The sequence below is a fragment of the Xiphophorus maculatus genome, chromosome 23 (genome assembly GCF_002775205.1).
Source record: "Xiphophorus maculatus strain JP 163 A chromosome 23, X_maculatus-5.0-male, whole genome shotgun sequence".
Lineage (NCBI taxonomy): Eukaryota > Metazoa > Chordata > Actinopteri > Cyprinodontiformes > Poeciliidae > Xiphophorus > Xiphophorus maculatus.
This window is the reverse complement of record NC_036465.1, coordinates 674,176-687,561: the sequence shown is the minus strand read 5'-3', so window position 1 is coordinate 687,561 and position 13,386 is coordinate 674,176. Positions and strand designations below refer to the sequence as shown.

The following is a 13,386-nucleotide window of genomic DNA, read 5'->3' as shown; positions in this document are numbered from 1 at the left end:
ACCCAGAATGCCCTGCAGGAGCCCCAACTGGTTTAAGGACCGAACCGGACCAAGATGGACAGAACCAGCAGAGTCCAAAAGCATTCGGTTGAAAGCAGCTGAAGGGCAATAGAAGTATTTTAAAACAAACCTTTGGTGCTTTTTTCATTTCATCTGCTGGGTAAAAAACTTCAGTAAAATTCTAAATCACTGCAGATGGAAAAGATAAAAATGTTATTATTAAACCAGCTCAGTTACTGTTTGGTTCCTGATTTGGGCTGAATTTACAGTTCAGTGAAAAGTCAACGTTTGGTTTAGTTGCTCCAAAGCTAAGACGAATTCAAACAGGTTAATAAATGGGAATCTATTTTGGTCCTTCATATTTTTAAAGGCCCGTTTCTGGTACACCCGTAAATCTGACACACATCCGCTAACAACCGGTCTAAATGATCTGATTGGAGGCTGGACTAGACTATCGTTGTGCTAAAAGGAGTTAGCCTATCAGTGAAGCTACGCTAGCCTAAAATAGCACCTAAGTGCTAACACGTAGCAGCTAATGCTAATCCACATTTCTAAAGGATTTGATGGTTGAATAACCTAAAAATAGATTAAAAACTATAAAATATTTGAAGTCATATGAATATTTATCCAATAATTTAGCAGCAAAAATGATTTTTTAATTGAAAATGTTTATTTCATTGCTGTATGGTTATTATGGTATTAATTACGGACGCTGTAATTAAGTCAGTTATGAATTGTAATGATGCTGTGATGCTAGCTGCTAGCTGCAGCTTCATGCGTTTCTGAGGCTCCGACGCTGCAGAACTTCATTCACTCAGGAAATAATTTATGAAACTCAGACAAACTGCAGAGCAACTCTCAGCAGCCTAACAGACCAGAACCAGAACCAGCATCGAGCCCAGCCGTGTTTACACAAACAGCCAGCGGGGGTCAGAGGTCACAGATTGCTGTTTGCCAACTCTGTTTGTCTCTTGACCCGGTTCTGGCCAAATGGTCGATGTGGAGCTTCGACACATCGAAGCTTTTGTGCGCCGTCACAAACTGGATGAAAGTGGATCCGCACAGAGAGAATGTAAAAGTCAGCCACACTTTTCAGATGTGTATCTATAAAGTTAATGAAGACCGAAGAGTGAAAGCGGGTCGGTCCAGTCCGGTGCTTGGGTGTAACTGAGTCACCGGTCAGTTCGGTCACGGCCAGAAACGGAACCAAAGTCCAGAGAAAAACTTCAGGAAACCTGGAGACGGGTTGGTTGGAACCAGCGGACCGGAGTCCAGGAAATCTGGACCACTGGGAGGAAACTGGGAACCAGCGAGGCCTGGATGTGGAGGACGCAGCGCGGGAACAGCAGCTGGTTTATGGCTCATCAGAGCTGGGTGGGTGTGTGTGTGTGTGTGTGTGTGTGTGCTGAACTTTAAACTGAGCCGTTTGTTCTCACACACTCCTTCAGCTCAAGTATCACTTCTGCTTAAACAAGGCAGCATTGTGTGTGTGTGTGTGTGTGTGTGTGTGTGTGTGTGTGTGTGTGTGTGTGTGTGTGCTGCCCTGCAGCTGTCGGGGTGTGTGTGTGTGTGTGTGTGTGTGTGTTTCAGTCAGACTCCAACAGGCTGCCTCTCTCAGTCTTCCAGATGTTCAGCAGCTCTGTTAGCTGGAACTAACAGGAAGGTTCTGACTCCATTAACGACCCGCTGATCAGTTACCTTGAGAAAGTAACTTGATTACTCTCAGGTTAAAAGTTACGTCAGCCTAGTGATGCCAACCAGAACCAGTCCGCTGTTTGCAGGCAGCATTTCCTCGACTACATCCTGTCAGACCAACTGGCTGGTTTTACTCTGAAGTTTCAGGTTTTGTTGCAGATGAACCACGTTGACGTCTGTCTGCGTCGAGCTGCGACTGCAGGCGTTTCCTCAAATATTACGCTACATTGTTTTTAATGTTATTTAGCAAGTTAGCATTAGCTTCTGCTACATTTTTTGTTTACAATTAGCTTCCAATAATTCTTCATGTATTTAGAATTGGTTTTGACAATTTTTTATGCATTTAGCAGTTGGGCATTCTTAGTTCAGTGTTAACTTCCACAAATTTTTTGTTTAGCATTTGCTTCTGGTATGTTTTTTGTGGTTAGCGTTAGCTTCTAATTTTTGATTATTAGCTTCCACAAATTTTTTATTTCATTGAGCATTATTTTCTTTTCACTTTTGTTCAGCATTGGCTTTCTGTAATGTTTTGTTTTTGATTATAGCAATTGAACGTTAGCTGCTGCTAATTTTTTGTGTTTAGTTCTTTTGGAGTTAGCAGACTTAAGATTCTTGCTTAGTGAATTAGCAGCAGGGGAAGCTAACGTCTTGGTTAGCCATGTCCACCAGACAAAGGAAATGCAGATTCTAACATTTATACAAGTTCTACGGTTCAAAGTGTGCAGGCTAAGATTTCACACCAGACACATTCAACTAAAAGGTGATTTTTAATGCAAAAATATTAAAAAGAAATATTAACAAATTGGGTGCAAAATAAAAAATGTTCAATTTTAAAAAATGGCTGTCATATTGCTAACTCTTGTTTTTTCTGAAATGCTAGCCCTGCTAAAACATCTGTGCCAAATTAGGTTCTTGTAGCCAGATGTGAAATATTTATCTGTTTGTTCTGATGGCTGTGAAAATAATCCAGAACCTGGTACCAGCCCACATACGTCGACTTGGACCAGAACCAAAGAACTGGACCCGGTCTGAAGCACTCAAGCTTTATTTGGTCACATTTATCAGAACCAGAACCGGTGGTTCTGTGTGTTTCTAAGAGGATTAGTTCTGCTCCTTTCAGTCTCCCGGCCTGAATAAAAGCCCGGCGGTCCAATCGGACCCAGAGAGGATGGCGCAGAATGTCCCAGCAGGTCTGTCTCTGATCCGGACGGGACGCACGGCGTCCCACCTGCCCGAATGGTGGACACTTTGTCTCCTTAAATGACAGCTGGAGGAAGGGAGGGCTCTTTTGTTACCGTGGGAACAGACCCCTGACTGGCAGACTGTTGGCATGGTGACTAGATTCTTGTCAGTGTAAACCAATCAGCTTCCTCCCTGGGGAGCGCGTGTGAGCCGCACTTCCTGAGCCTGCTGGGGAGGTTGCAGGTTTGATTCCCACAGGGCGTTTTACCAACATTCAGAAACGGTTCTGAAACTTTTCAGACATTTTTAGAATATTTCTGATAGAACATTCAATTTAAAAAATCTTTCATAAAGTTCTGAAGGTAAATACAAAGCCCTATCCGGGTTTTCAACCAGTTGGTTGAGCCTCATGTGGGAGCTTTAAGAAGAAGAAAAAGACAATTTCTCCATGTTTAAAGATTCGTCCTTCCACTAAATCTTCTGCAGTTCGGTTCTGGAAAAGCAGCAGCAGAAATCCCTGAAAGCTGATCCTGAAGCGGAGGAAATCAAAGCTTCAGCTGGGAGCTGAAACCCGATGATCGGCGCGGCGACGGCTGATTGGTCGGTTCCTCCGCCGGCCTCCAGATGTGGCCCCTCGCTCTCCACAAGGCCTCTTTGTGCCGGCGGCGCCGCCCGGCTCCGTCCACAGACGCTCCCATTCAGGAGCCGCTACCTGAGACAGCGCCGCCTCCAGACACCGGGGGGCGACGGAGGGGGCCTTGTTCAGGCTCCTTCCTACCCGGTTCTGGTCCGATTCCTTGGACACTTCCTGTTTCCCAGGATCCACTCACACACAGCCTCCATCTTACCAGAACCGCTTCATCTGTCCGGTTCTGATCGGCCCAGAACCGGGTCATTCCTCTGACCCAGCAGATCGCTACAGGGCCATCCGGCGGTCCAGAACCTCCAGAACCAAGGCCACTGCATGCATACATGCAGATTTGGAAAGTTTCACATGAGTTTCCTGTATGTCTACACAGGTATCACATCTGATTCACATGTACATCATGTGAGGGCAGCCATCTTGAAAATGTATTGTTACACTTGAAGATTTCAAGATGGCCACTATGGTCATGTGAAAATATATTGCACTGTATAAAATGGTAAAATATTTCCACATTTATTTTATGATACCTGGGAGTACGAGAAAACGTGAATCTGTTTTACCATGAAATGTTCCAAATTCACATGTGAAAATTAGTGTAGACCACATGTGCATGTTACATATAGTTGATGGTTTTCACATGTGCATTTCATGGGATTTTTCTGCAAGGACAGAATGGACAGTAGGTCCATTTTGGTCAAGACTCAGTCCGGTTCTGGTTCCAGTTCTGGTTGAATATGTGATGAAACTTCAGCGTGTTTTGAAAGTTTTCTGCGAATAAAAAAGTAGCTGCGTTCCATTCTTTATATATCTGTGCAACATTTCTACAATTAGTTTTATGGAAACAGTTTTTGCAGAAACTAGTTTTTCTAGTCTCGTCGCTGATCAGGTGGTTTTCGGTTAAATGTGGTAAAACTGAAGTGGAAACGAGTCGACTTTTCGTCGGAGCGATGGATTCAACACTTTGACGCACCTTTTAATAGCTCTGGTGAATCCAGCTGCACATTGACCGAAAAGCAATCCTTCAGCCTAAAGCCACTTCCTGTCGTACTTCCTGTCGTCGTCTTTGGCGTTTCCGCCAGTGGGAACATCCGGCTGCTGATCATGTGACTTGTGGTGCGAAAAATATTTTGATACTGAAAAACCAACTCAAAAACTTTTGATCAAAAAACATATTTTTTCTAAATTGACTTGTTTTCTTTCAGCAAATTTATTTTCACAATTTCAGTAAAATTCTCAGATGGAAACTCGGATATTCATCGATCTGAATCTGACGGATTTAAGCAGCCAATGTAAGGAAAGCCATTCACAGTAACTGTGCACTCACACACACACACACACACACACCAGGCTGGCAGATGGCGCTCTCTCTGTGTGAGGAAGCTGATCTGATTCACCGTCACCTCCTCTTCATCATCTTCATCTCTGTTCCAGATCTCATGAATCTCAGCCATAATCCGTCTGCACACAGAAATATGCTGCTGCCAGCTCGAGCGTCAGATTATCTGCTCTACCGACAGGAAGAGGAGGAGGAGGAGAGATGAAGGTGGAGGTGAGAGCTGAACCTGAGATCATCATCATCATCAGATGGATGAAAGCTGCATCTGGTTGGACTCAGCAGCTGATTTAATATTTCATTAAAGTGTTTCACATGCAGATACAAGACGCTAACTGGCTTTGCTTTTTCTTTTAAAAACCATTTAGTTAGCCACAGAAAAATTCAAGATGGCCACCATGGTCCTCAAGGATTTGCTAACATTTATCATAGATGAATACTTCTGGTGTCTAATCATTCATAATTGGATCCATAGAAATCATGTTGATTCACAATGTTGTTATGTTTCAAGATGGCCGCCATGGTGAACTAAAATGGACGGTAGTTATTACCAGTGGTGGGGGCAGCTAACCAGAAACTAACAAGAGTCTTAGCTACGCTAACGCTAAACTGCTAAATACACCAGAATGAGCAGAAGACTAGAGAAGAAGATGAGGATCTTTGAATCTACAGATTGAAGCAGAAATCATAATAATCATTTAGAATCAAACATTGTGAAATAAAAGGAGGGAATCACCATAGCAACCAGGAAGCCCTGGTTTCAGGTTCTGACCGACGGCTCTGCGCCGACTGAAGCCGATCCCCACTAAACCAAGCCACAAAAGAAGGTCAAAGGTCATTACACAAACAGAACCTCAGAAAGCCACTGGGTCACTCATTGTCTCCAGAACCAGAACCAGAACCAGAACCCAGTCATGGATCCGTTCTGCCTCAGTAGGAATATTTATCTCCCGGGTGTGTGGTTCTGTCCTCTCGGCGGAGGCCCGGTTCTGCTGCCAGTTCTATCTGGCTGATCCAACACAGTTCCAGCAGAACGGATCAAACACGGACAGTTTCCATGTGACTGAGGCGGAACCACGGCCCGGATGAAACCGGGTTGGTCTGGATCTGCTGATTGGACCAACATGTTTATGTGACGGTGGAAACTCCTCCAGTCTGGAGAAACGGTCTGGTTCGGTCCGGTCTGCAGAGCAGAACTCTAGGCGGTTTCTGAGCCGTTGAAACCCGAGGTGCAGGTCCAAACATCAAATATTCATCGGTTTCTCTGGCAGCGTCTTGGACCTCCAGGAGCCGGCGGAGCGTGGCGCCGCTGATTAACGCGCCGCCATGAGGAGGCGGCCATGATGATCAGGACGCCAACAGAACCTGAGGCAGGGCCCGGTTCTGGTTCTGCTCCCAGTTAATCAGGAACTTCTCTGCCTGTTCATGCAGCTGAGCGTAATTACATAACAGCAATAATTTGTTCATTTAGCCTGGATTCATTTCCAGTCATGTTTTCACCATTGGATTCATTCATTCATAATGAATTCATGTTGAATTTGTAGCTAAATATTTAGTTCCAGTTAGAAGCTAATTATTTATCTGGGAGTTAAATGTTTAGGTAATATGCAAATTCAGGTGGCAATAACCAGAAATAGACTACCAAAATAAAAGCTGGGTCTTTGTAAACTTTTGAATCGCTTCTCATCATCATCATCATCATCATCATCATCATCATCATCATCATCTCAGCTTAAAACAGCAACAGTGTAAATACAACTATGAAAGTTCTCAGGACCTGGCTTTTATTTTGATAGTCCATTTCCACTTCTTAGCAAGTGAATTTGAATATTAGCTAAACTTTTAGTTATGACTTTATTTAGTTTACAATTTAGCTAACTAATAATTTAGATCGCTCAGAGCTATTTCTTTAGTTTGGAGCTAAATATTTACAACCTGCTTATTAAATATTCATGGAGTTAAATATTTACATGGCTTTCTAAATGTTTAGGTTGGAGCTCAATGTGTAGTTTCTAAACTAAATATTTAGCTTTCTAACAAATATTTAGCTTGCAGTTAAATGTAGTCTGTTCTACATTGAGTGCATCATTTAGAGGAAACCAACAGCGGATCCACCCAGAACTTTCCAGCTTTTAGAGTAAATTATGACATTATTCCTTCATCAAACATTAATCTGAAATATTTTTTCATCTTTTGCACTGAATCAGGTTTAAAAGAAAACCTCATGTTGGACCGGTACCGGTTCACCAAGAGTAACCGGTGCTAACCCACCCGTGCTAACCCACCCATGCTAAGGGTGGGTTAGCACGGCTGACCAACTGGATTAAAGGATTATTCATTATGAATCTGAACTCTGTGTAAACACACACACACACAGTCTGTCAGACTCTCAGTTTCACTCATATTGACCAAACTTGGAGATTCTCATGTTGCTGAAACATTAAGAGGAAGAGGAGGAGGATGAAGAGGAGAACTGAAAGATCCAGACGAGGAAAAACAAAGAGGAGCGATGGAGGGAAAGGAAAGGAAATAAGAGATGGAGGGATGAAACCAGAAACAAATAAAGACAAATTGACTGAAGAAATCTATTTAAAACCCAGAAAGAGGATTTTTCAGAGAAATGTACGATTTATCGGCATCAACATCGACCGGTCCGATTATTGGAGACGCAGCAAAGGATTGTGGGTGTTTAACTGCAGCAGAGAAGTCAGCGGTTCTGGTCGTGTTTTCATCATAAAAAAGGTTAGAGAAAGATTTATAATATTGGCAAATATCAGCCATAACAGCAATATTAATAAAAAGATTGTTAAAATGTCTTTCTTTGTGTTTGTAAATATTCCTGAATGAGAGGAAAGACCAAGGAGACGTAACGAAGCAGTTAAACAGCGCTGTGTGTGTGTGTGTGTGTGTGTGTGTGTGTGTGAGAGTGAGAGAGACAGCCAGACTAGGCTGAGCATGTTCATCTCCAGCCTGAAAGAGGCCGATGTGTCATCTGATCACTATGAACCGTCTGTTGTGTTGTTCAGGAAATCTGTGTGTGTGTGTGTGTGTGTGTGTGTGTGTGTGTGTGTGTGTGTGTGTGTGTGTGTGTGTGTGCGTGGTCACCAGTCATAGAAAGCTGCAGCTCAGTTTCAAATAGCTTATACAAGGACTGAAAGTTTAGCAGGTAACTTTAAATTAATTACATAAATTTTAATGTAATTAACCACATTTATGTTTTACATTCAAACGTTCTGAGCCGGAACCTTTGTATTCATTTGTTTCTGATACAACAGTAAATCTGACGCACAGCTAATCCGCTAACAGCAACAATGGAAGCAGCTTCTCTGTTAATTTCTGCTTCAAACGATATGACTGGACGCTGGAACCGACTTGTGCTCAAGTTGTGCTAAAAGCAGTTAGCCTAGCAGAAGCTGTGCAAGCCTGGAACAGCACCTCGATGCTAACATGTAGCAGCTAATGCTAATGTCAGCATCCACATTTCTAAAGAAGCTCCATGAATGATCAGAGAAACTCTGGAAAGACGAACGGATAGAAAAACACTTTGCTCCAACCTGATGGAGAACCTGAAGATTAAAAACTATAAATATCTCTGATGTTCAGCTCATTTATTCAATAATTAGCTGGAAAATATGGTTTTTGTGCTGAAAATGTTGCAGTTTCTGTTATCCAATCTTAAACCAGATTATCTTCCATCCTCTCATCCAATCAGGAGACTCAGAATAAAAACCATCACTTCCAACAGCATCCAATCAGACGAGGCAATAAATCAAGCAAACCTTCTTTCTGCAGCAGCACTGAGTCTCACACACACACACACACACACACACACACACACACACACACACTCTGTGGACGTGTTTGTGCTGCACAGCGGGAACAAACCCACGCTGTGATGGCGGCTCACCAGGCTGAGCGTGGGACTCCTGGTCATGTGACGCTTCAGCTCTAATCTGATGATTTGATGAAAAATCCTCCAGCTGAAAACAGCTGGATGCAAAACTCTGATATTTTATTGGGTCATATTTATTGATATCAGATTAGTAAAGCCTGTTTAGAGCAGCGCTGGTTCTGTCCGGTCCACTTGATACTTCCTAGAAACCCAGAACCACCAAAAAATTCAAGATGGCTGCCATGGTTGTTGAGGAAAATACATTTTTGCTGTAAAATTAGTTGAATCACATGCTACAAATTTTGAGTCATAAAATCTTATGTATTTTCTTGTGTTTCCTTTTTCTGGTTGTTGTCATGGAGAACAAATGTTGGCACTAAAATCAGCTGCAGCTAACCAAAAAGTTAGCTTCACTAACCACTAATTTGCTAAACAAGAATCTGAGCTAAACTGCTAAACATTTGTAGAAGCTATTAATTTGTCAAATTAATTTTAACTGCAAAATAAATAATTTACCAAAAGCTTACACCAACACAGAGACTCGCTAACAGTAAAGCCCTCAATTTCTCATTTTGCTACATGTTACTTCTTTAAAGTTTGTATAAATATGAACTAACCAATCAGGTACAAGACGGCTCCTAATCGGCTGTTCAAACTTTCCTCCGTTTGTTTCCAGAACCAAAAATATCTTTTCAGGGTCGAAGATGCTCTGACTTCCAGGATTTATTGTGATAAAAGTTCTACCGGCTTCAAGAACCAACAGGAAACAAACCTTCAACCTGAGGAGAGCAAAAATAAAACCAGGACCAATCAGGACGTCTCATGGTCTCTACAGATGTCTCCATAGAAAATCCACAAAACTCAAAATTACTCAACAAACTTAGATTTTATCTGAAAACAAATCAGCCATGACTCATAAATGAAGCCAGTGGACCAGGGAAGGTGAAAGAGACCCGAGAACGAAGCAGGAACAGCAAAGGAGTTTTCCTGCATCTTAGCAGCGTTTACATAAATAACATAATTTTGTTTGAATATTTTTGAAGGCTGATCTATATTTTCTTATATATTTTTGTTCTTTTTTAAAGAAACTGTTTGTGTCAAACTATTAACCTTAATTAAACCTTCCTGTCTCTGGAAGATCTTCGATTTTTGCAGCAGGAGTTTTATTTTGGATCAGAACTCGGTCCAGCTGGACTTCAGGTTTCTCACACCTCGCCTAGTTTTCTTTTCCCCCTTTAAGTCGGCCCACTCATGTTTTACCGGGCCTGGTGCCAGTCTGGACCTCAGTCAGGAGTTTAACATCATCACATGATCAAGATAAAGAGCTGCATTCACCGTGAAGGCTGCGGGGGTTTATGACCGACCGCTGCTGAAGGATGACCAGCTTTTATGGCCTTGTTAACTTCTCAGATTGTTTCAAAGTTAAACTTTCCATTTTTCTTTGAATTGCATCATTTAGAGGTCGACCTTTCCTCCACACTATTGAGACAGACATGAAAACTTTCAGAGAAAAACTCTTTTTTCCTGAGAAGGACGTGTTGACTCCACTATTACACTTTTCTCACAGTTTAAATGTTCCTGAAATGCACCATTAAATCAGAAAAGCAGCTTGGTTTGACTTTCCCTGCAGACGCCACAGGAAGCTGGAGCTGATACCATCGATAGATGATAATCAGGCTGAACCGCTTCACAGCAGATTATTCTGCTGAAAGCAGATGAGAGCGCGCAGGTCGCCCTGGAAACGCCCCCCGACCCCCAAACCCCCAACCTGCAGGCCGAGTGTCACAAACCAAACCTCCTCCTGTGGAATCACCTGTTCCACTGCAGCTGCAGAACAACACGTCGACAGCAGAACCGCCCAGGAAACCAGCCGGCCCAACGCATACACGAATTAAGAAGGCGCTGCTTAGGGCCCCCACACCACCAGGGGGCCCCCAAGAACTCCAAGATAGCATGATAAAATACAAAAGACATTTAAAATCATTTAAAAATTACATACAAATTTTTAGTTTTCTACTCCTGTAACGTTAAAATCGACAGCCATAATAACACTGGGATGGTGCAGGATGATTACACATTATGCTAATGCTAGCAGCTATGTTACACTCACATGTTGGTGTGAGGGGGCCAGTGAAAACCTGCTCAGGGCCCCAAAATGGCTGAGGCTGGCCCTGCAGCAGGAACTGGAGCAGATTTCACAGGAAAGAAAAGATAAAACCATTAAATCTGGACCAGAATCACAGGAGGGGTTCCCCAAGGCTCAATCCTGGGACCCTCGAAATTAATATCTACACACTCCGATTAGCTCAGGTGATAACAAGGAATCGGATTAGTTACCATAGTTACACAGCCCTACATTATGATGTTCCAAAATGTTCTCCATCTGAACAGAAGCTGAAGTTATTAAAGAGGAACGACCTAGAGAATGAAATCTAGAACTATAAATCTAGATCCATAGTACTGGAGCTATAGATCTAGAGTTAGCACACAGCTTCAGTTCTTCCAGCTATAAACCAGAGATCAGGGTGACCTCTGACCTCCAGAGCCACATAAAGCTGGTTCCAAAGAGGGGCTTCTACCAGCGGCAGAACATCCAACCAACAAACCATCCAACCAACAAACCATCCAACCAACAAACCATCCAACCAACAAACCATCCATCCAACCAACAAACCATCCATCCAACCAACAAACCATCCAACCAACAAACCATCCAACCAACAAACCATCCATCCAACCAACAAACCATCCAACCAACTAACCATCCAACCAACCAACAAACCATCCATCCATACAACCAACAAACCATCCAACCAACAAACCATCCATCCAACCAACAAACCATCCAACCAACAAACCATCCATCCAACCAACAAACCATCCATCCAACCAACAAACCATCCAACCAACCAACAAACCATCCAACCAACCAACAAACCATCCATCCAACCAACAAACCATCCATCCAACCAACAAACCATCCATCCAACCAACAAACCATCCAACCAACAAACCATCCATCCAACCAACAAATCATCCAACCAACAAACCATCCATCCAACCAACAAACCATCCAACCTACTAACCATCCATCCAACCAACCAACCATCCATCCAACCAACCAACCATCCATCCAACCAACTAACCATCCATCCAACCAACAAACCATCCATCCAACCAACAAACCATCCAACCAACAAACTTTCCAACCAACAAACCATCCAACGATCCATCCATCCATCCATCCATCCATCCATCCATCCATCCATCCATCCAACCAACCAACCATCCATCCAACCAACAAACCATCCATCCAACCAACAAACCATCCAACCTACTAACCATCCATCCAACCAACCAACCATCCAACCTACTAACCATCCATCCAACCAACCAACCATCCATCCAACCAACCAACCATCCATCCAACCAACTAACCATCCATCCAACCAACAAACCATTCATCATCCAACAAATCATCCAACCAACAAACTTTCCAACCAACAAACCATCCAACGATCCATCCATCCATCCATCCATCCATCCATCCATCCATCCATCCATCCAACCAACCAACCATCCATCCAACCAACTAACCATCCATCCAACCAACAAACCATTCATCATCCAACAAATCATCCAACCAACAAATCATCCAACCAACAAACCATCCAACCAACCAACCAACGAACCATCCATCCGGACCGAGCCTCCCTGCTGCTCTTCCCGCCCAGCGGAGCTCCGTTCCCGGCAGCAGTCACTACGGCTCCAGGCTGGTTCTGAACCAGAGCGACTCTGCACCATCTCCAGCATCAGGCGGCGCTGCCTGGAGCACCCTCACTCTTTTTCACCATCCTCCTCCTCCTTATCGTCTCCCCGAGTGTGATGCATCACAAACCAAACGCTCCTTCCTCACATCACCACTACCAGCTCCTCATCCTCCAGAGGAGATGAAGATGCTCCTGGTGAGGAGGTCTCCTCCTCCTCTTCCTCCCCTCCACCGGGTCCGGGCTTACCTCTGGAGCTGCTGAAGGCGGTATACCAAGACAGCGAGACCAGCCCGCTCAGCCCGAACAACAAGACGGTCAGGACTGAGACATTGCGGAGCCTCATCTCCGGAGCCCCGGGAGCATGTCCGCACCGAGCGGGGCGAGGGCCGGCGGTCCAACCGGAGACAAGCGGCGCGCTGCGGCCGGACAGGAGGCGCGGAGAGCGGCAGCAGCAGACTGGAGAGGACGGGAGGGCCGGAGCGGAGATATGAGCAGGGAGGGAGGAGACAGGAGGAGGAGGGGGAGGAAGAGGAGGAGGGAGAAGAGGAGGGGGCCTGGTTAAATAAACACTATCAGTTCAGTTAATGGACACAGACAGCCCGCCAACACCGAGCAGTTTAAAGGAGGAACAAAGACCAACAGACATGTTGACGTTTGGTTTGGTGCTAATTAAACATCCAGTTGAACGGCGCAGCAGCGCCCCCATGTGGTGGCTACAGGAAGTAACACAGCAGGGGCGACCCCAGAAAATATTCACAGGGGGCCAAGATCAAGAAATTGTAGGACATCAAAAAATAACTACATCAAAATAAGAAAAGCTTTATGTCTATAGCATCTCTCGTAGACATAAAGAGCGCTACTTTGATGT

General features: G+C 43.9%; 1 protein-coding gene across 2 annotated transcripts in view; it reads right to left on the bottom strand.

Annotated features, from left to right (window-relative positions):
* Positions 1–13,153, bottom strand: part of mgat4b (mannosyl (alpha-1,3-)-glycoprotein beta-1,4-N-acetylglucosaminyltransferase, isozyme B) — a 74,123-nt gene extending 60,970 nt beyond the window's left edge. For both annotated transcript variants that reach the window (XR_002752284.1, XM_023328579.1), the window contains exon 1: positions 12,765–13,153. Coding sequence is in view for 1 of the 2 variants with exons in the window: in XM_023328579.1 (XP_023184347.1) it covers positions 12,765–12,861 (97 nt within the window). In the remaining variant the exon portion in view is untranslated. The remainder of the gene's footprint in view (positions 1–12,764) is intronic.
* Positions 13,154–13,386: the final 233 nt, after the last annotated feature.